General features: G+C 48.3%; 1 protein-coding gene across 2 annotated transcripts in view; it reads right to left on the reverse strand.

Moving 5' to 3' along the window:
- The window catches only part of LOC129016816 (tensin-3-like), a 226,236-nt gene that overhangs the window by 89,877 nt on the left and 115,569 nt on the right, over positions 1 to 20,790 (reverse strand). The window contains exons 14-17 of one of the 2 annotated variants that reach the window (XM_063656412.1): positions 12,386 to 12,515; positions 11,994 to 12,059; positions 8,407 to 8,511; positions 7,422 to 7,511 (exon numbers count right to left, since the gene is read on the reverse strand). The exons of the other annotated variant lie outside the window; for it this stretch is intronic. Coding sequence (XP_063512482.1) covers positions 7,422 to 7,511; positions 8,407 to 8,511; positions 11,994 to 12,059; positions 12,386 to 12,515 — 391 coding nt within the window. The remainder of the gene's footprint in view (positions 1 to 7,421; positions 7,512 to 8,406; positions 8,512 to 11,993; positions 12,060 to 12,385; positions 12,516 to 20,790) is intronic. 2 annotated transcript variants of the gene reach the window in all.

Consider the following 20,790-nt stretch of genomic DNA (forward strand, 5'->3'; position numbering starts at 1 on the left):
ATGCATGTTGGTTAAGTGGGCAGGGTCACCAAAGAGCAATTGAGATACTGACCACAAATAGCAGAGGAAAGTGAAAAGAGATTAAGAAGCACAGCTCCTCTGGACTCTAAGAAGACATAGTAGGTGAGGCGCGGTAGCTCACACCTGTAATCCCAGCACTTTGGGAGGGCCAGGTGGGCAGGTCACCTGAGGTGAGGAGATCAAGACTAGCCTGGCCAACATAGTGAAAACCCCATCTCTACTGAGAATACAAAAATTAGCTGGGCATGGTGGCAGGCACCTGTGGTCCCAGCTACTTGGGAGGCTGAGGCAGGGACAACTGCTTGAATCCAGGAGGTGGAGGTTGCAGTGAGCCAAGATTGGGCCGCTGCACTCCAGCATGGGTGACAGAGTGAGATTCTCTCTCAAACAAAGAAAAAAAAGAAAAAGAAGAAGAAGAAGGGGAGAGAGAGAGGGAGGAGAAGAGAAGAAGAAGAAGAAGAAGAAGAAGCAGAAGCAGAAGCAGAAGAAGCAGAAGAAGCAGCAGCAGCAGAAGCAGCAGCAGAAGCAGCAACAGCAGCAGCAGAAGCAGCAGCAGCAGAAGCAGCAGCAGCAGCAGAGGAAGAAGAGGAAGAAGAGGAGGAAGAGGAGGAGGAGGAAAGAAGAAAGAAGAAAGAAAGAAGGAGAAGGAGGAGGAGAAGGAGGAGGAGAAGGAGGAGGAGGAGGAGGAGAAGGAGAAGAAGAAGGAGAAGAAGAAGAAGGAGAAGACACAGTAACTGCAGAAATACAAACAAGCCATCCACCTTGTAGACCCCTGTCTGCATGCACAGGGCACCCCATCCAGTGGGATATCGAGGGTACCCTTCCTCCCAGGAAGCAGAGGAGGCCCAAGGTTTGTCTGCTGACTGGGGGTTGGGGGGCCCCTGAGGACCCAGGATCCAGCCAACTCTCAGCACCTCTTTCACTGTCTCAGGGGGTGATGCTACTTAACTATTAAGGCCACTCTTGTGGACTGATTTCTGCAAACTTGTACAGGACAACATAGAACTTGAGCCAATTCCTCTGATTACTGTCAGATCCGAAAAGTAAGAACACTTAATGAGATGGCAGCTCAGGGACTCGAACAACTCTTTTGACTGCCCCCAATGCCACCCTCACTCTTCTGATGGAGTGTATCAATTTTTTGAAAGTAACACCCACACGACTTGATCCTGGTTTTAACAGAGGGTAGGCCTCTCACACTTGAGACAGGAGGAAGCCGGCACCCCCAGGCCACTGTCTCAGGTGACATTCAGGAAGATTTGCTGTTTGGTCTGCGATCACGCCTGCAAGGGGGTCCTTTGGTGTTTGTGGGTTGGAGGCTTGCAGCCTCAATTCACAATCAAGAGATGCAGAGGGAGGAAATCTCAGGCTCAGAACAGGACTACATGCCCATCTGGCCCGTTTCTGTCTCATACAACTTCAGTTGCCTGATGACAGCTGCTTTTCACTAGAGCTATCCAAGCAAGCAATGCCTAGAAAAGCCTGGTATGGGGGCAAGACCCAAAGAAATATTCTTCTGCCTGGTGCAGAGTCAAATGTCACAGGGTGGCTGAATACCATGCAAAGTGCCCTGGAGCAGCTCTGGATGCTGGGGGGCAGCACCCCATCTTGCCAACAAGGACCAGGCTGCAGACACAAGGCACTGTGTATACCCAAGCACTCAGCAAAGAGCAGAGCCAGGACTGAAGGATCCGTCAGGTGCCATCGGCCCCCTCCTCCACTAAAATTGTCAAAGTTTACTTCAATTTCCAAATCTTAAAACCCAACAACGTCTGGGGAGGAAAGTTTTCAAATCCATTTTCAAAGTGGCAACACTTGAATGGTCTCAGCTTGATCCGGCACTTCCCGGCCAGCTCTGCACACTGCAGCCAGCGCTTCCTGACCCAACATGTCCTCATCGTAGCCCATTCCTGGAGCTCGGAACAGTATTCTGAGAAGACGGTATGGCCACTTCAGGACTGTGTCTTATTGCGAAGGCTGCAGACAAATGTGAATCTCCTCTGTCTGCCTGCTTTAGCAGCCCCATGGGAGCCCCAAAGCCTGGACTCTGGGAATGTTCATCAAGGTATCCACTTAAAGTGGCAGAGCCCAGACCTGGCAATGCCACGGCCCTCGTCCTGCACACTCTTGGATTGGTAAGAGTTTGAGCTGCACTCAAAAAGTCCTAGGTCAAGGCAAGAAACCAAGGACAAGAGTGACAGAGCAGGCCTTCATCTCCAACCCTCAGCCATTCTTGAAGCTTCCCTGCTGCTCAACCCTTCCTCTAAATCTGTCATAGAGTCTTACTCATCTACCTCCTAAATATCTAAAGGCCCCTACTCTCCATCGCCAGAGCCACACCCAAGTCCAGGCCTCCGTCAGTTCTTAGCTGGGGAGTCCAGAAGCCCATTCTCTACTCTCCTTCCTCTCCAGACTCTGCCTCCCCCAGGGAGTCCTCCAGCCCCTTTGTTATCTTTCTGTATCCTCCAGTCATGTGGCTCCTGGGATCCTCACTGTCACCCGGCAAAGGAGCCAGGCTCAGGAAAGGAAGCTGACGTTCCCCGATCTCACGATCCATCACACACAGCACCTCTTATTTCCTCCTGCACACACCAGCCAGGCGGAACACACTTCCACCCCATGAATATGTGCTGCTCACCTATGCCCCATGCCCAGGGCTAGGCATACCCTGTCTGCATTCCCTACCTGCAAGGGCCGTCCTCTTCATGAATCTCCTTGGATTGTACAGGCAAAGTGGTTGTTTCTCTTCAATTCTTTCCTAATTCCTGGTATACCCCAATTATGGTACACGGTGCACCCTGTGGCAACAACTGATGTATATCTGTGTCTTCCCAATTAGAGGGTCTGCTGTGTTTCTTCCTGCGCCCACCCCAGCATCAGAGCCATGGCAATTCCCAAGAAAATACGAGATGTGTGAATATGACAAATGGTGTGTGTGATAACAAAAATCTCAGAGTTGGAGGGAGGTATCTGTAGAGTCATCCAATTACAACAGTCCACTTTACAGACTGGGAAAGTCAAAGAGAATGTGGCTTATGAGAGCAAGTAGAAAGCATCCCGATGGGGAGTGTGGCCACTGACACGGATGCTCCAGAGACGTCCAGCGAGGAAAATGAGATGTTCTCCATGGGGCTCAGCAACATGGGGGTCCAGCGCTTTGCAGAGCCTCCCTGAAGGGTACTGTGGGGAGAATCCTGTCTGGAGGGGCTGAGGCCCAATGGTGGGGAGAAAAAGGAAGTGAGGCCATCTTTCATCACTCTCAGCCATGGAGAGGAGGGAGCAGTGGGATCTGTCTACACGCTGCGTTCTTGGTGGTGACATTACAAATCCAGGGACACATATGTTGCTGTGGGCATTCCCTTAGACCATCACAGCAAGTCTGATACTGAAAAAGCTGGTACATCCTACTAGGGTAAGAAATCCCCCCACCCACAGCCCTCTTGTGTGACAAGGAGGTGGGGCACCCAGTGAGACTCAGCCCAGTCTCACTGAGTCTCAAAGTCTCAAAGAGGAAAGTCAAGGGTATGAGCCCTGTCCTGCACGGTCTCCAGCACAAGACACATTCTGAGTCACAGCTGCCATCGCTGACAGTGTACAACGCCAGAAGGCTACCAGGGTCCCTGGCCTAGCTTTTGATTTCTCTTTGGATCTGCTCTCATTATCTCTAAAATGGGCTCACAAGCTCTCTCGAGGATTAAAATACGATAGTGAGGCTTCCGGCAGGCTGCCACACTGTGTGCCGCGAGACATTCTTCCTTCTCCTTGGGGACAGCAACCACCCCAGGGAACACTGACATGACTGCCGTCCCCCGCAGCCACCACCTGCCAGGACCACAGACCCACGGTGAGACCAGGGCCATGTGCTCCTCTCTGTGCTGAAGACGGGGCGTTTGTATTCACTTGCCCACACTGGAACGGATTCAAGTCCGGCTCTTTTCTGAGTATAGAAGCAGAATGTTGCGCTCACACATCAAAGCAGGCACTCCCCTAACACAGGCCCAGATTGAAGGCAGCTGCAGAGGGCTCCATTCCAGGACGGCAACCACTGCTAGAGATAAATGTGGCTTAAGTCAACATTTTTGGGGTTTTTTAACCAGGCAGGGGTGGGGATAGAAAAGGCAGGGGCAGGGGTGGAAAAGAGAGTGCCACAATACATCATTTTCCCAGCTAAAAGAGAATGTTTCAGAGGCTGCCAAACCTTCCTTAACTCCTCAAAGCATTGGACAGCTCTGAAGACTAAAGCCCTGGTGGGAACGCGGCTGGGACTCCGCCTTTCACCCGCCAGGCGGTGTCCAGTCCAGGGACCCGAGCCAGGCACTGCTGACCACAAGCAAGAGCGAAGGCTGCCTGGAGTAACAGCTCACCAATGCAGCATACCGGCCTCCACGACAAAGAGGGGCTGAGGAGGGCTGCAGAGTGGAAGAGAGGAGGGAAATTCAGCAAGGATGAGTTTTCTATCCACAAGTGACTACTCTTTCTGGGGAACACCTTCTCAAAAGGACCCAAGCCTGGGGATTCTGCAGAGCTTTGATGGCAGAGGTGGTGATGGCAGCCTCGTGTCTCCCAGGCAGAACTTGGAAACCCTGCAGGAGTGCAGCAATAAGATCAAACGCACTTTGGAAGCCCCTCTAAGGGAATCCAGTGTGCTCAGTGAGAAGGATATGGGAAGAAAAGTTTAAAGATGTGCACAGGTGCTCAAGGAGGTGGGTTAAGTGAAAAATTCAGGCTATAAAACAATGCACAGGCTGATCCTATTATGACAAATCACATGATATTTAGAAATCATGCCGAAAATACACCAGTGACGAGTGCTTCATCTCTAGATGGTAAGATGGGGGTAATTATTCCTTCTTTTTGATAATTTACATTTTCAAAAAGTATTGATACAATCTTAAATGTATGTAAAAGAAAGAAAGAAAAGCATAAAACTCACTCCATTGAATCAGGTACCCCAGACACGCCAGACAGCACGTAGGGATGGAGGGGATTCAGGAGGAGGGGATGCAGATTTGAGGAAAGGCTCCATGCTTGTCTGTAACTCAGGAGCTGGAATTCTCAAGAATGCTCAGGCAGTGGTTCAAGGGAAGGTTGCTGAGATCCAGTTTTGGGAGACGACTCAGATTCCGTGTGGTGGGTTCTGGGTAAGCATCCCGATACCAGTCCTGAGCTTGCTCTGAGTCCTCCCCTGTCCCTCCATCTCCCTGGGGGTGCTCATGGGCTTCAGATATCATCAAGGCTGCAAGGGATGAACCAGGTGCTGGGAGGAGGCTGCACTCTCACCCACTATATCCCTGAGGAGTCTGGGCGTGACTCTGCCCATAAAGGGGGTCTCTGCTGCTTTATGAAGCCTGGAAGCAGTGATGACAAAGCTGTGAATCTGGCTGCAAAGTGTACCTGGCTGCCTTGGCGCCCTATCCGACTCCTCACCCTCCTGTCTGGGAACCACTCTCTCCAGGGTGTCCTTCCCACTCTGCCCTGTCCTTCTCAGTTTCTTTCCAGAACTCCTATGCACCCACTCCTGACTGGCTCCATCCTTTGCATGGCAATGCTAGACCTTCTCTACTCACCCCTAGACCCAACTCTTGGTGACACAGAGTCGCAAGTGGATGCCCAGACCATCACCTGCATGGCTCCACCACCTCCAACCACACAGTCCACAGCAGTCTCCCACCTGCTCACACCACTGGCTCAGAAGATGCTGCCTGAAAAATACACCAATGAGAATTGTGATTTGTAATGTCAGGGCCTTAGATATTTAAAGTTCAAATTGCTTCTCTAATCATTCATTCAAGAAACACGCATTGAGTATCTGCTGTGGACTGAATATCTGTGTCCCCTAAGATTCATACATCAAAACCTAATCCCCAGTGTGATGATATTAGGAGGCAGGACCTTTGGCAGTGCTCAGAGCATAAGGGTGGAGCCCCTATAAGTGGGATTGATGCCCTCAGAAAGGAGGCCCCAAGGAGCTTCCTCTCCTCACCACCACGTGGAGACACAAGAAGGCAGGAGTTGGCAACCAGATGACAGCTCTCACCAGAATCCGCCAGGCTGGCTGCCTGATCTTGGACTTCCCAGCCTCTCAAAGTAGAAATACACGTTTGTTGTTTAAGACACCCAGGTTATGGTCATCTGTTAAGGCAGCATGAATGGGCTGAGAGGGCCTCTAAGTAAAGAAGTATCTCCCTCTGCATCTTCAGGAGACGCTGAGGTGGCTGAGTCTTTAAGACTGAATTCTGTCTATTTCACCCAGTGATAACGGCAAGTCCTCTACAACATATGGATCTATACACACACGCTCACACACGTAATTCCACAGAGGGTTCTCTGCAAAGTTTCATGTAACCCCTAAAGGATGGTGAACACTCAACTGATTTTCTGTCTATATGTTTTCTACATAAAATCAACGTAGGTCCTTCACCACCTGTGAGTGACGTGCTGCAGGAGCCCAGCTTTCAGTTCTCTGGTTGTGACATGGGAAGGATAAAGTCTGCCCCGCAGGCAGGTCACAGGCTCAGCTGGGAGCCAGCTTGGGGATAACAGCGGGGCACCCACTGCGGGACTAAGCACAGAGCCGCCCTCCACAGCATGCTCCTCACAGGAGCTGGGGCTCCTCCACACTGTCCTCTGGACTTCACTGCTCCCCTCTTATGTCATTGGCACAGAGAACACCCACCTGTGTTTTAGAACCCCTGCCTCCCTCATGGTCAATAACCCTCCAGGCTCACCCCTCCCTTGGCAAGCAAGGAACCTCCCAGCATCACGAGAATGACCTTTCCACAACTCGCTTCCCTGTTCTCCAGGAGACTCGGCACAGCCACCAAATCGTCACTTCAGGACAGAGCGCTTCTCACTGGCTCCCATGCAGCAAGGGACCTCTCTGGTAAAATCCACTCGCCTCAGCCTGGAATTTAGGATGCTAAGTCAGCTGTCCTCAGAGTTCCCATCCAGCTCTCCAAATTAGCCCCTTTCCCCATCTTGCCTTGCACTGATTATTTACACACTTCACCAGCCACTGCTTCACCCTTCTCTCCTCCAGTGGAAAACATCACCATGTGATAGACAGAGTATAGCTATGCAGACGCAAACAGACGTTACTGGAAAAAGAGCTCCGTGATCAAAAAGTTTGATAATTGTTGTTTGACAAATCTTATGAAATTATTCTCACAGCTTTAAGATTCCAGTGTGCACTGTGATCTTTTGAGAGACAATGTATCATTTTCTAAGAGTTTTCAGCTACATTTCTTTTAACGTGCTGGTTATCTGGAAGGACTGGTGTGCTGAATAATTCACACCAGCAAAGAATACTCTGTTTACTTTACAGGCCAGAGCAAGGCTCTCCCCATCCACAACAACTTGCCCACTATCCCCAGATTTCATCTGTGTTTTAATGTCCTTACCATCAGCATTCCGTCTGTGGGTCTCCACTTCTGGTCCAGGTGTATTTGCGTTGCAACAATTCCTTGAGTTGAAATTCCATCCCAGAAGGCCTATGAAGGAGCAAGGTTTTCCCCAGGGCAACAGAGAGGAGCCGTGTGCTGCCCTGGGACACACAATTGGTGTCCTTTCTCACTAACCACAGACACCACCTTCCTGGAGTCATGGGAAGCTCAGCGAGCCACAAAGATGGGGTGTTACTGCAGTTCTTTCCACAACACTTGCTTTTAGCTATTTTACATCTGGATGTAACTAATCCGACAAAAAGTGTTTTAATTTCTTTCCCAAAGCAAGTCTGATTCTCAGTCGGTGGTTGAAAAAGACAAGAGATCAGCATGACACGCCAGGAAAAGCCTCAATTCCTCTCCTTTGAAATCAGCCTCCAGTTGTGTCTTGTGGAGATTCCAGCACACAGCTGCCCCTTCCTTCCTTTCCTCCTTCACGCTCCTAGCTATGACCCAATGTGCGTATTCCACAGGTGAACAGAGGACATGTTTGGGTGAGATGGTTTAATGAAAGCAGAGATTTAAATGATACAGCCATAAATCAGGAACACTAGACTAACAAGCAAACAGAAATTAAAACAAGATGTCTGTTGCATGTGGGGCCGTACAACAGCAAAGAGGAAGGGAGGGAAGAAGGGGCAATGGTCCCTGGCATTATACATACACACAAGTTCAGGCCAAGGAGCTCCTGGATATTACTTCACTGACAGCTCATCCACCCGTTACAGCTTCACAAAAAGCCCTGACCCAAACTCACCATGCCTTATTCTCATGAAGACCCTCAAAACTCACAACAGTGTCACACAAAGGTGTGATTCTGGACCTCTGAGAAAACAGGGATTTTTTTCTTCTTAGCAGACTGCAAAACACTTCAGATCTTTGAGTGGGCTGTCTTCCCTGCACCCTTAACCTCCATAACTGCACACAAGATGACCACACGCACCTTCTCCATCTGCACTGAGGTTCTCGTACGAGTCCCAGCATATCAGTGGGTCTGTTGTGTTGTAGTCCACAATCACACTGTGGTCGTTGTACAAGTGTTCGGACCCTGCACAGGGCACAGGCAGCAACATTAGTCCCAGTGAAACCCATCACCTCCATCCACTGGACTCCACCATAAGGACAGGTGAGCAGCCTGACTTGAGCAGGAGAGAGAAGCCACTCCATCCTCCACCCTCCTGCCAGGAGCCACGACACTAATCAGAGACTGTGGAGGATTTTCCACAGATAGAACCATAGTTAAAACCACGAGGGGAAAGGGATAAGTAAGCACTGATTTTTCATCCACGGTGTCCCAGGCTTGGACACTTCTGCAAAACAGGAGTCTTCAGACCACCTCACTGATGAGGACACAGAGGCCCGATAAGCTGTCTCTGAGCCTCAGAGCCCACAGATTTGAATCCAGGCTCCAGGCTCTCAGATCCACACTCCTCCCTTCAAGTCTTTTTAGGAACACCAAGGGGATTTTTAACACACAAGCCATGTATTTAAAGGTTTTTGCCTAAATCTATGACAATGAACATAGAAAAAGCATGATTATTTACATAGCTATTAAAAAGGGAAACAAAACTCCCATGGATGTGGATCTTGGTGATGGATCTGGACAATTCACCTTGATGATAAAGGGACTGGTTTCTTTTGAAATATATTTTTTAGGGAAAAAATTTGTTTTGCACATAATACTTGCAGCCTACTATACTTCTAATTCTCTTTTTAAAATGCTGGTTACTTAATGAAGAAATCATGATGGAAATTTAAAAATTCCTTGAAATGAATGATAATAGTGACACAAGTTATCAAAACCTCTGGGATACAGCAAAGCCAGTGCTAAGAGAAAAGTTTATAGCACTAAATGCCTACATCAAAAAGTCTGAAAGATTACATATTGACAACCTAACGTCAAACCTCAAGGAACTAGAGAAGTAAGAATAAACTAAACACAAAGCTAGTAGAAGAAAATAAAAAACAAAAATCAGTGCAGAACTAAATGAAATTCAAACAAAATACAAAAGATCAATGAAACAAAAAGCTGGTATTTTTAAAAGATAAACAAAATTGATAGACCATTAGCTAGATTAACCAAGAAGAGAGAAGATTCAAATAAATTCAATTAGAAATGAAACTTGAAACATTACAACCAGCACGAAAGATCATTCAAGACTACTATGAACACCTTTATGTATATGAACTAGAAAACTGAGAGAAAATTGGTCAATTCCTGGACACAGACAACCCTCCTCGATTAAATCAGGAAGAAACGGAAACCCTGAACAGACTAGTAACAAGCAGTGAAAATGAATCAATAATTTTTTTTAATGCCAATAAAAAAGAGCCCAGGGCCAGATGGGTTCACAGCTGAATTCTACCATCCATTCAAAGAAGAATTGGTGCCAACCCTACTGAACAATTCCAAAGACTGAGAAAGAGGAATTGTCCCTAACTAACTCATTCTATGAAGCCAGTATCAGCCTGATACCAAAACTGGGAAAGAATATAAAACACACACACAAACACAAAAAGAAATCACAGACAAATATCCCTGATGAACATAGATGCAAAAATCTTCAACAAAATACTAGCTAACTGAATCTAACAGCACATTAAAAAGATAATACACCATGATCAAGTGGATTTCATCCCAGGAAAGCAGGGATGATTTAACATATAGAAGTCAATAAATGTGATACACCATACAAACAGAATTAAAAACAAAAACCATATGTCATTTCAGTAGATGCGAAAAAGGCATTCGATAAAATCTAGCATCCCTTTATGATAAAAACACTCAACAAACTAGGCAGAGAAGGGACTTACCTCAAAATAATAAAAGCCATATATGACAAACCCACAGCCAATGTCATGCTGAATGGGGAAAGGTGGAAAGCATTCCCCCTGAGAAGTGGAACAAGACAAGGATGCCTACTTTCACCACTTCTATTCAACATAGTACTGGAATAGTACTGCCAGAGCAATCAGCTAAGAGAAAGAAATAAAGGGCACCTAAATTGGAAAAGAGGAATTAAAACTGTTGCTATTTGCCAATGATATGATCATATACCTAGAAAACACTAAAGACTCCTCCAAAAGACTTCTAGATTTGATAAACGAATTCAGTAAAGTATCAGGTTTCAAAATCAATGTACACATATCGGTAGCACTGCTATACACCAACGATGACCAAACTGACAATCAAATTAAGAACTCAATTCTATTTAAGACAGCTAAAAAAAAAAAAAAAAAACTAGAAATATACTTAATCAAAAGGTGAAAGATCCATACAAGGAGAACTACAAAACACTGCTGAAAGAAATCAGAAATGGCACAAACAAGTGGAAACACATCCCATGCTCATGGATTGGAAGGATCAATATACTGAAAATGACCATACTGTCCAAAGCAATCTACAGATTCAATGCAATTCCTATCAAAATACTAACATCACTTTTCACAAAACTAGAAAAAAAAAATCCTAAAATTCATATGGAACCAAAAAGGGGCCCAAATGGCCAAAGCAATCCTAAAAACAAAACAAAACAAAAATCTGGAGGCATCATATTATTGGATTTCAAACTATACTAAAAGGCTATAGTTACCAAAACATCATGGTATAAAAGTAGACACACAGATCAATGGAACAGAATAGAGAATCCAGAAATACAACTGACTACAACCGATTGATCTTCAACAAAGCATACAAAAACATAAACTGGGGAAAGAATACCCTATTTAACAAACGGTGCTGGGAAAACTGGCTAGCCACATGTAGAAGAATAAGACTGGATCCCCATTTCTCACCTTATATTATAAAAATCAACTCAAGATGGATCCAAGATTTAAATCTAAGACCTGAAACCATAAAAAGTCTAGAAGACAACCTAGGAAAAACTCTTCTGGGCATTTGCTTAGGCAAATAATCCATGACTAAGACCCCAAAAGCAAATGCAACAGAACAAAAATAAGTAAATGGGACCTAATTAAACCAAAAATCTTCTGTACCACAAAAGAAATAATCATCAGAGTAAACAGAACCCACGGAGTGAGAGAGAATATTTGCAAACTATGCATCTGACAAAGAGCTAATATCCAAAATCTGCAAGGAACTCGAACAAATCCTCAACAAAAATAAATAATCTCATCAAAAAGTGGGCAAATGATATGAACAGACATTTTTCAAAAGATATACAAATGACCAACAAAACACACGAAAAAATGCTAAACATCACTAACCACCAGGGAAATGCAAATTAAAACCACAATGCAATACCACCTTACTCCTACAAGAACGGCCAGTCATGCCCAAGGCTCTCCTGGCTGAGTGGCTGTGAGCAAGTCACGCCACTTCTGGGGCTTACTGACACAAGTGGGCCTTCTTGTTCCACTATCCAATATCCTGAATTTAAATAAAATTAATCACAGAAATCTCCAAATATGCACAAAGGCAGGAGACTAGTACTACAGCCCCAGTGTAGCCATCATGCACCTTTCACCAGTGTCAACAAGGACCTCCCCGTATTCCACCAAGCTACCCACTTTGAATCTTCTCAGGCGTGGCAGAGAAGACTAATTCAACCTTCCCATAGTCAGGAAAACGGTCATCTGAAGAAAACAATGTGTTTTAACACATTTGTGGAGATGATTAACTGGAAAAGGATGGGCTGACTTTGTCCTTTATTCCAACCAGTGCAGCACCACTCGCAAATCTGCAATAAAGACGCCCCATGATACAGAAAGTATAGGCAGTTTCATTGGTTATCCATAATTTTTTTCCCCCAAAGATCAATGATCACTTTCTCCCGATTTGGGAACAATTTTGTCAGTAGGCTGAATTTTGGAAAGAGGGTAGAGAGGATAGTGAAAGAATCAACCAAGGAGATTCAACCACAGCTGCCCACAAGCACAGGGCTGCCAGCTCCGCGCCTCACCTTTGCTGGCATTGTCCAGATCCTCCTTCCCAAACACCAGCCCGTAGCCCTGCACAGCCCCAGTGTGAAACTGCAGGTGGAAAATGACATCACGGGTGGCCGAGCGGTACTTCTTGTGGTAGCATTTCACCTGGGTTAGAGAGACAAAACAAAACAAAACAAAGCAGCTGCAGCGGGGACACATGCTCCCGGCAAGGAACACACTCTGCGGAGGCCAGCACAGCAGGGCCTCCCCTCTGGACTCTGGCTGGGAGTTCACGCTTTGGAGTGGAACTTCAGCCCTGGGGGACAGGCGCCTGCAGACAGCTGGGGTGCAGGCAGAGGCACCACACTGCTGCTGCTGGGTGCGGGGCTCCACTGGAGGCTTCAATGTGTTCCCTGTGCTGCTCCTGTGGAACCACAGCTCTGAACACCACTATCGCTAGTCCTCAGAGAGGCCACACCTAAACCCTTTCAGACCACCTGAATGTGCCCTGTTTTGGAACACATCTGAAAAATGGAATTCCATGGTCTCTTTTTTCTAGACTTTAACAACTGATTGTGATAGCTTTTCTTTGATCTCAATGCTCCATGTTGCAACTTAAAGCTTTTTGTTTTCCAAAAAGAAGCAGCTGGTCATTACTGTGTGTACTATCCTAAATGATTATGTGCATGCTGTAATTTAGAGACAGAGACACAAAGAAGGAGGAAGGGAGAGAGGGAGACAGAGAGGGTGTTGGCATTTAGCTTCCCATGCCTGACTGTCCAGAGGTCCTGTCAGGGGTCGTGTGAGACAAGTGTTCAGAATCACCCTGATGTGATTTGAACTCAAGCTAGGGTTCATGAGGTCCCCAGGGTGCAGCTCAAGTACCCTAAATGATTGTGCCAATGAGCCAAAGGGTAGAGCCCCTCCTTGCAGATGCCTGGCATGTGGGGAACGGTGGGCAGAGCAGGCGCCTGAGTGTCCCGACCTGCCTTTATAACTGGGGCCCCCCTGCTTCTTGTGACCGTGCGCAGCACTGGCATCATTGGGAGGGTTCTCAGGCCACAGCTGGGAGAGCTGCAGGGACAGGGACACCCCTCACTCAGAGATCAGGGGCAGGACCACCAGGTAGTGGCACTTTCCCAAATCCCCAGAAGGTCGAAGGCCCTGGACAGGCTAGATTCTGCTCTCAGACCAAACCGTGCACAGGCGGGCACCTCCCCCACCCCGAGGCTGAGGGGTGGTGACTAGCAGAGACAGCCACGTTCCCGTAAAAGAGACTTTTCTTGGAGAGAGATGGCTTTAAAATATCACATGCCTCACAACAGTAAATGAGAAGCCACCGCAGCAGATATGATCCAGACCAGCACGCAGGAGAACGTGGCAGGGAGGGCTCTGTCTTCCCTAACCGGATGAACGTCCACCAGAGGAACAAAAGACCCAGAAGCCCAGCCAAGGAGGCAGGGAGCTGTGACTCCAGGCAGACCCAGAAGATGTTTACCCTTGTGCTATCTACAAGGAAAGGGACGGGTAAACAAACCAAAAAATATAATTAAGACCGTAGAAGGATGTTCCCTGTTGACAAACATGACTGGGTCTCCCTTGTATGGCCTGGCGCTGGCCAGGGGTGCCGTAAACATGGGGCTCAGACTCAGGCCTGGCCTCCAGGGGCCCAGGAACCAGGGTGTTTGCAAGTAGAGAGAACTGGCATTGTGAAGAAATGTTGCCTCAATTTGCTTTCCAACAGCCAATGGCACATTGGCCACAAATCTACCACCTCTGTCTGAGACTGTCTGACTTCTCAGCAAGACTCAATCAAAGGCTGCCCTTGCAGGGATCCTTCCAGGATGTTCTGAGACTATCTGGGTCCCTCCTTTGAGCTCCGCATGCCCCACACTCAGTACACTGACCACCCCTCAAATGCTTCAACCTGGGGCATATTGTAGAGATCCCCAGAGGGAGGTCCTTCTGGCCAAGGGTAAATCCACACATGCGTCCCCACTGCTAAGGATGATAGCACCCACCTCTCCCTGTCTGCCTTCTTCCCACTGGTGCCTTGCAAACGGGGAGTGAAAAGTGGTTAGGGAAGGGAAAAGGAAAAGAGAGGCCCCAATTCAAGCCAGTCTTGCTCTCAAATTTTATAAATATTTAAGGGAACCAGAGATTTAAAAAAATAAAAACAACAACAGGATGTCAGCTGATAGCTCACGCAGCCTGTGCTGACATGGGCACCAACATCTGCCCACAGGAGTCAGGAAATTCCTCAGGAGGCAGCTGTGGGCTCGGTCCTGGCAGGCAGGGAGTGTCCTGGGTGAAAACAGAGGGAGCTGTGGGCTCCAGTACAGGCCGCATAAGGGGCACAGTGGAATCTCCCCAACCGCAGCTCACTGTGCCCCTCCCGTCAGTACCGCCCCGCCCAGCGCAGGGCCTCCTTCCAGGCCAGGTCCTGCCCTCCCTCTTCAGGAATCCAGGATGCTCCCCCAGGTCCCCCCACTGCTCCTCATAGCAGCTACACACAAACACACTGCACCTCCCGCAGCAATCCCAGCTCCCTCCACATACCAGAAGGGAGGAGAAGGCAGGCCATGGTGCCCAGGAGGTACAGAGCGGCGGGAGATGGGAATCGGCCTGTCCCAAACAGGTTCCTCTCCAGGCCCCATATGATTCTCCTGTAAGATTCCTATTTTTCACAGCACAAGCTTTCAAATACTCCTAAGGCTCCACAGTGAAAGAAACAGCGGTCTATCCCACTGGCAGAGAACAACTGCTGCCTGAAATCACGTGGCCCTCCCTTCAGGGGTTTCTCTGTGTATTTTAATGCTAACTTTGTTTGCTGGCTTGAGATCCTAACGGCCTCATCATACACACTCCCTGTTTCATATTAAATCTCTTTCCTCTTGATTAAGGGAGGTAAACACCACCCCCTCCAGTCCCCCTGACCAAATCATGAACTGACTCCGGCTTCTTCTGAAAGACACGGAAAATCACAGGATTTTCCCTAACTCGGGGCTCCCAGCAACCACCATCAACACAGCAGGTCAGATCTTGAGACAAAATCCACTCACCAACCAGGAGCCCTCCATAGTGTGCAATAATTATGCGTTATCTACACCAACAAATCTTTTTAGGACCGATGGCAAGAGCTCAGAATTATGCTTGTAATACTTAACAGAAAGAACAATCAACATGGTACTTGGTACGAGGGCCCCCAAATGCCTCCCTTTAAGATATAATAGTAATGCAAACATTTCGTAAAGATTAGAGTGATTCAAGTCTATAATTTTCTCTTCATCCCTCCGGCTTTAACTTTATTTACCTGGGTCTCCCCAGAGTGTTTCTAGAATATGTTGATCCTTTGCCTTCAGATTTTAGAATATCTGCATTTAAAATAACAACTCAAAGATGTGCAGTCACGATTTGGTAGCATAGAAAAACGAAATAAGAAATAGCAAGCACTGCAACGAAGGCTGCGCATGGCCTGTCACCATGCTATCATAGAGCCAACCATAAAAGTACGTGGGTGTGATGCCAACATCACAAATCACTGGGAGCACTCAGATCTTCAGAATGTTGTAGCCTCTTTAGACTTTAAATTCTCTGACTGCAAAATGAGTATTATGATATTGACCTGGCTATGTTGTTATAAAGATTAAATTAGCACTACATATTAATATAATTCATAAATCCAATAATGATATGCTATATTTATATGAATATATTATTTAAAGGGCATAAGCTTCTAGAGAGAGGGCACTTGGTACTCAAAAACATATAGGGTGAATGATGATCTCAGTGGGAAGGCCTGTAAGCACTCTTGCTTTCTTTTAGTCTGATGAGGCAATTCAGAAACCATCGCAAAAATTTATTTTCTAATAGTGGTGTAAAAATATGCCTGTGCCGGGCCGGGCGCGGTGGCTCACGTCTGTAATCCCAGCACTTTGGGAGGCCGAGGTGGGTGGATCACAAGGTCAGGAGATCGACACCATCCTGGCTAACATGGTGAAACCCCGTCTTTACTAAAAAAATACAAAAAGTTAGCCGGGCATGGTGGCCGGTGCCTGTAGTCCCAGCTACTCGGGAGGCTGAGGCAGAAGAATGGCATGAACCCGGGAGGTGGAGCTTGCAGTGAGCCAAGATTGCACCACTGTACTCCAGCCTGGGCGACAGAGCGAGACTCCGTCTCAAAAAATAAAAATAAAAATAAAAATATGCCTGTGCCCTTGACTGGACTGGACAAGTTGCTGGTGACCAGGAACAGAGCCCTGCCTGGACCTCATTTGCTCCTGGAGTACACCAAGTCGAAGGCAGACACGTGGAATTCTCAAAGAAGTTATCCATCAATCCAGTGTTTAAAGACGCTGATGACTTGCTTAACTTTAGGCCACATAAGTGTATTTTTATTTCAAACTCTCCATCAACAAGAGAAAAAGCACCTTGTACCAAGAGGGTCAAGGCTTAAGGTATCAGCCCCAGGAATGCCAGTCCCCAATTCAGAAGTCAGCCCTCAGGTTCCTATACTCCCCCAATGCCAGTCGTTGCTGGGCAGCTCCTATTCAGATCTGCTTCCCCTAAATTTACTAAGCAAAAGAGCAGAACCCTCAAAGCATCCCTAACAGAAAAGAGTAGCGTTCTCACTCAACGCTCCACTGGTGGCCCAGGCAACTGTCTACGTAGGCCTCAAGGAATCTGTGAACTCAGAGAATGAGTTACAGCCACATATTTGGAGGGTAGAAAGTTAGATAGCTAAGCCCCATAGGTCAAAGACTTAAGTCAGGCAGGGCCAACACTAAACCATGATTTCTTCGCTTGGAGCCGAAAATGATTTCAGATGTTCGCAATATTGTAATTCATGACCTAAAGCAATTGAAAGGTGGGTAAATACTGGCTGCAAGTGAAAACACAACCAAGTCCACTATGCTGAGACGACAGCATGGATTAAGACGCAGCCCAGTCTAAAAGCGAGAGGAAAAGACAATCACAAAATAATGCTGTGATGTGTCCAACAGAGATCTGTAGAAACCTCTCCTGGGGCAGAGTCTCAGGAGAACACTTTCATTTTCCCTGGCCTTATGTAAGTGCCCTTGGTAAGAAACAACCAGCAACAGCACTGTTTGTTTGTGAAAACTTCTTGAGCAGGCAACACCTTTGTTTACAAGTCGGGTCACCGGAGCAAGGTTCTAGAGCCAGCAACCATGAACACAAAATTCAAGTGGCCGTGGATTTGCCCAAGCAGGGGGAGCAAGATGAAGCATGTGTTTACAAACTCTGGACCTGAGAGCCGAGATCAGGGAGGGAGCAAGCCGGATCAGGCCCCTGGAGCCCTGCCAGACTCCTGATGGGCCCGCATGAATTCCTGAACAGGGTTACACAAGGCCTCGGCTGCCCTCTCCATGGCACTGCCCGACAATGCCATATTTACTAAACCTCTTGAGGTTCTGCCCTTTTGAAAGGAGCAGGCTTAAGAATCTGACTTTTGGCGAAAAGCACGTTGCAAAGATGGGACGGGTCAGGTGTGCAACTGGGAGGGGCTGAGCAGGGATGGGCTGGCTGTGTCGAGGCGAAGGCAGACGGCGAGTCATGGTCAGCTTTGCTGTTGCCTGCAGCAGCTCCACCTGCTAGTAACTGAGTCCAGGGAGTGGCAAGTGGGGCTCTGTTTTCCCAAGTCACTTTCTGCAGTTAGACTTGACTCTGGCCCTTCCTTCTCTGTGAACTTGATGACTGTGATCTTTGCCAGTAAGTCCCAGTGCAGAGGCCCTCATGAGGAAAGCCAGGCAGATGTCCCCGCAGGCAAGGCAGACACCAGAACCACGGAGGGGAAAACTCAAAGAGGACAAGAGGCCTTTCGAAGGAGGAGAATGAAGGATGGCTAGCCCGCCTGGGAAGCCACTTTCCGCCTTCAAAAGTACACAGACAGCCTCAGAAAACACCCAGACTGAGAGCACCAAGACATCTGCAGTCTTCAGGGTATAAATCTATGCACATGCTTTCTGCTCCTTAGGATCCTCTCCAAGCCATGACTGTTGCCAAAAGAAATAAAACCACCTGCGTATCTGAACTTTACACAGAAAAGGCCCTGTAACTTCTTCCCCCACTGCAGCCTTCTCAACTTAAGGTGTGCTCAGTGAACCTGCAGCAGGGCATGTCAAGCAGTCACAGGGAAAAACTGAATGAAGGGCAAAGTGAAGGCGGCGTGGGCATCCTGTGCTGAGCATGGCAGAGTGGGTCACTGGAAGGTGGGAAGAGGCTGGAGAGGATGAATCCGGTGCTACTCCTGCACTGCACACCCTCAGAACACCCAGAAGAAGCGTGAACAGGAGGAGGGGATGGCTCCCGCTCCTCTCTAGGGATGCTTTGCCAATAATGAGAAACGTGCAACCACATTTTTTTCTTCCTGTGTTGTTCCCTTAGATCGTTTTCAGAGGGAGTCAACAGCACTGAGATTTCTGGGCTTTGGCAAAAGATGCACTCCCGACTCTGATGGGAGCACTGGCAGTGACACCCTGGGCTTCTACTCTCCAGGTCGACCACAGATGTGAGCTCTGCTGTGAAGCCACGCCTTCTCTGACACGCTGGAAATCGTCTCTCCCACCTAACCTTCAGTTCTTGCCACGGCACACCTTCTGCCATGCTCAGTTCCACCTGCCCTAGCTATCTGCATGCTCATCTCCCTGGAGGACCCAGACTCCCGGGAGCAGGAGCCCTGCACTGCCCACTCTCATGTCCACCACATCCTCTCATGCAGGCCGCACGCTGAACGTGCTCAGGATAAAGGCTGTTGACAAACCACAGCCACATGGACCGGGCTGTCAATGGCACCTGACTGCACTAGTAATCTTACTAAACTTTCTAAGAGAGGTTTATTTAATAAAGAGAGTTGTCACAGGCTGAATGGTGTCCCTCTAAAATCCATAGGTTGAAGGTCTCAGCACTTCAGCATAGGGCTGTGTTTGGAGATGGGGTCTTCACAAAGGTAAATTAAAATGAGGTCGTTAGGCTGGGCCCGAATGAATGATAACTGGTGTCCTTGTAAGAAGAAGAGATGAGGACACAGACACACAGAGGGAAGCCCAGGTGAGGACACAGGGAGAAGACAGCCACCTCCAGGTCAAGGAGAGAGGCCTCAGGAGAAACCACCCTGCCCACACCTGGATCTCAGGCTCCCAGCCTCCAGGACTGTGGGAGAATCACCTCTGCTGTTTAAGCTGAGACCAAACGGTGAAGCCTGAGTTGAGCGATCAGGGCCAGGGTGGGTGGACAGTGCTGGATCAGCAGGGCTTGGGGACAGAATGGCGGGATCAGCTGGGGCAGCATGAGGCGGCTGGCGGGTTCTAGTGGCCTGAGGGACACACAGTCTGAATGCCAAGCAGGTTAGAGCCAGCAACAGGTAGAGGACCAGGAGGAGATGTCAGGCTGGAGAATGCCAGCCCACGGTGGCCTGGAGGGCAGTGGGAAGACTCCCAAGGGCTGCAGGTGGGACGCTGAGGAAAGGAGGCCACCGCCTCCTTCACCCACTCATGGCCCCTCTCCACCCCGCCCCACCCTGTTCCTGGGCCTGCCTCAGTTATCAAGTGCCAAACCCACACCTCCACCACACACCTTCCAAGTGCCACCCATGCCACCCACTCAAAGCCTCATTCCAACTGCTACAACAGAGATGCATGTAATGTCTACTCAGACCACACGCTTGGACTGCGGTGCCCACTACAGGGTGGGACAGGATAGGACGCAGCACCGTGGGGAGAGGGCCTGTGGGGTGGGTGGGGTGCTGGGGGTTCTTCCAGAGGGAAGAGGCAGTGGCTGCCCCAAAGACTAAGCCACAGTCTGGTCTGATAGAGGAAAGTGACCTGGTGATGCCGCAGGGTCACATCGATGCCGTTTCATCCTCCGCCAGGTGCTGTCCTGGGAGACTTATGCGACTGAGTACATTTAATCCTCACAAACCCTAAGTATGGTCTTCACTGGGAAGAGGTCTAACATTTCCCAAAACAAAATATGCAAATATGTAAGCCCTACAAAATCTCGTTTCAACCTTCCAAGACAACGACTTTCCTTGCAAGACAGACATCCTAACAACAGCATCAGCCTCTGTGGGTGCCTCAAGACTGGGATGCTGCATCTCTGTTTGTATAATAACACCCCTTCCAACCTGGAGCCAACTCACAGGACACTTCCATCTGAGTCCTCCTGTGACCTCTCCCACCCCGTCTCATCAAGGCCTCTGTGGGCTACACAGTAGCAGCAGGTTCCCTCCTGCCAGAAAGCCCATGTCCCCAACAGGATCCCTAGGGCAAAAACTTCACTCATGGGCCTAGAGCCAAGCACAGGGACTCAAAAAGCACAAAACATTCAAAAAAAAGACTACTGGATGAATGACAGTAGGAAGAAGGGGCCACAGAAAATAATGAGGAGGAAGGAGGGAGGGAGCAGGGAGGAGGAAAAGGAA

The sequence above is a fragment of the Pongo pygmaeus genome, chromosome 19, assembly GCF_028885625.2.
Source record: "Pongo pygmaeus isolate AG05252 chromosome 19, NHGRI_mPonPyg2-v2.0_pri, whole genome shotgun sequence".
Taxonomy (NCBI): Eukaryota; Metazoa; Chordata; class Mammalia; order Primates; family Hominidae; genus Pongo; species Pongo pygmaeus.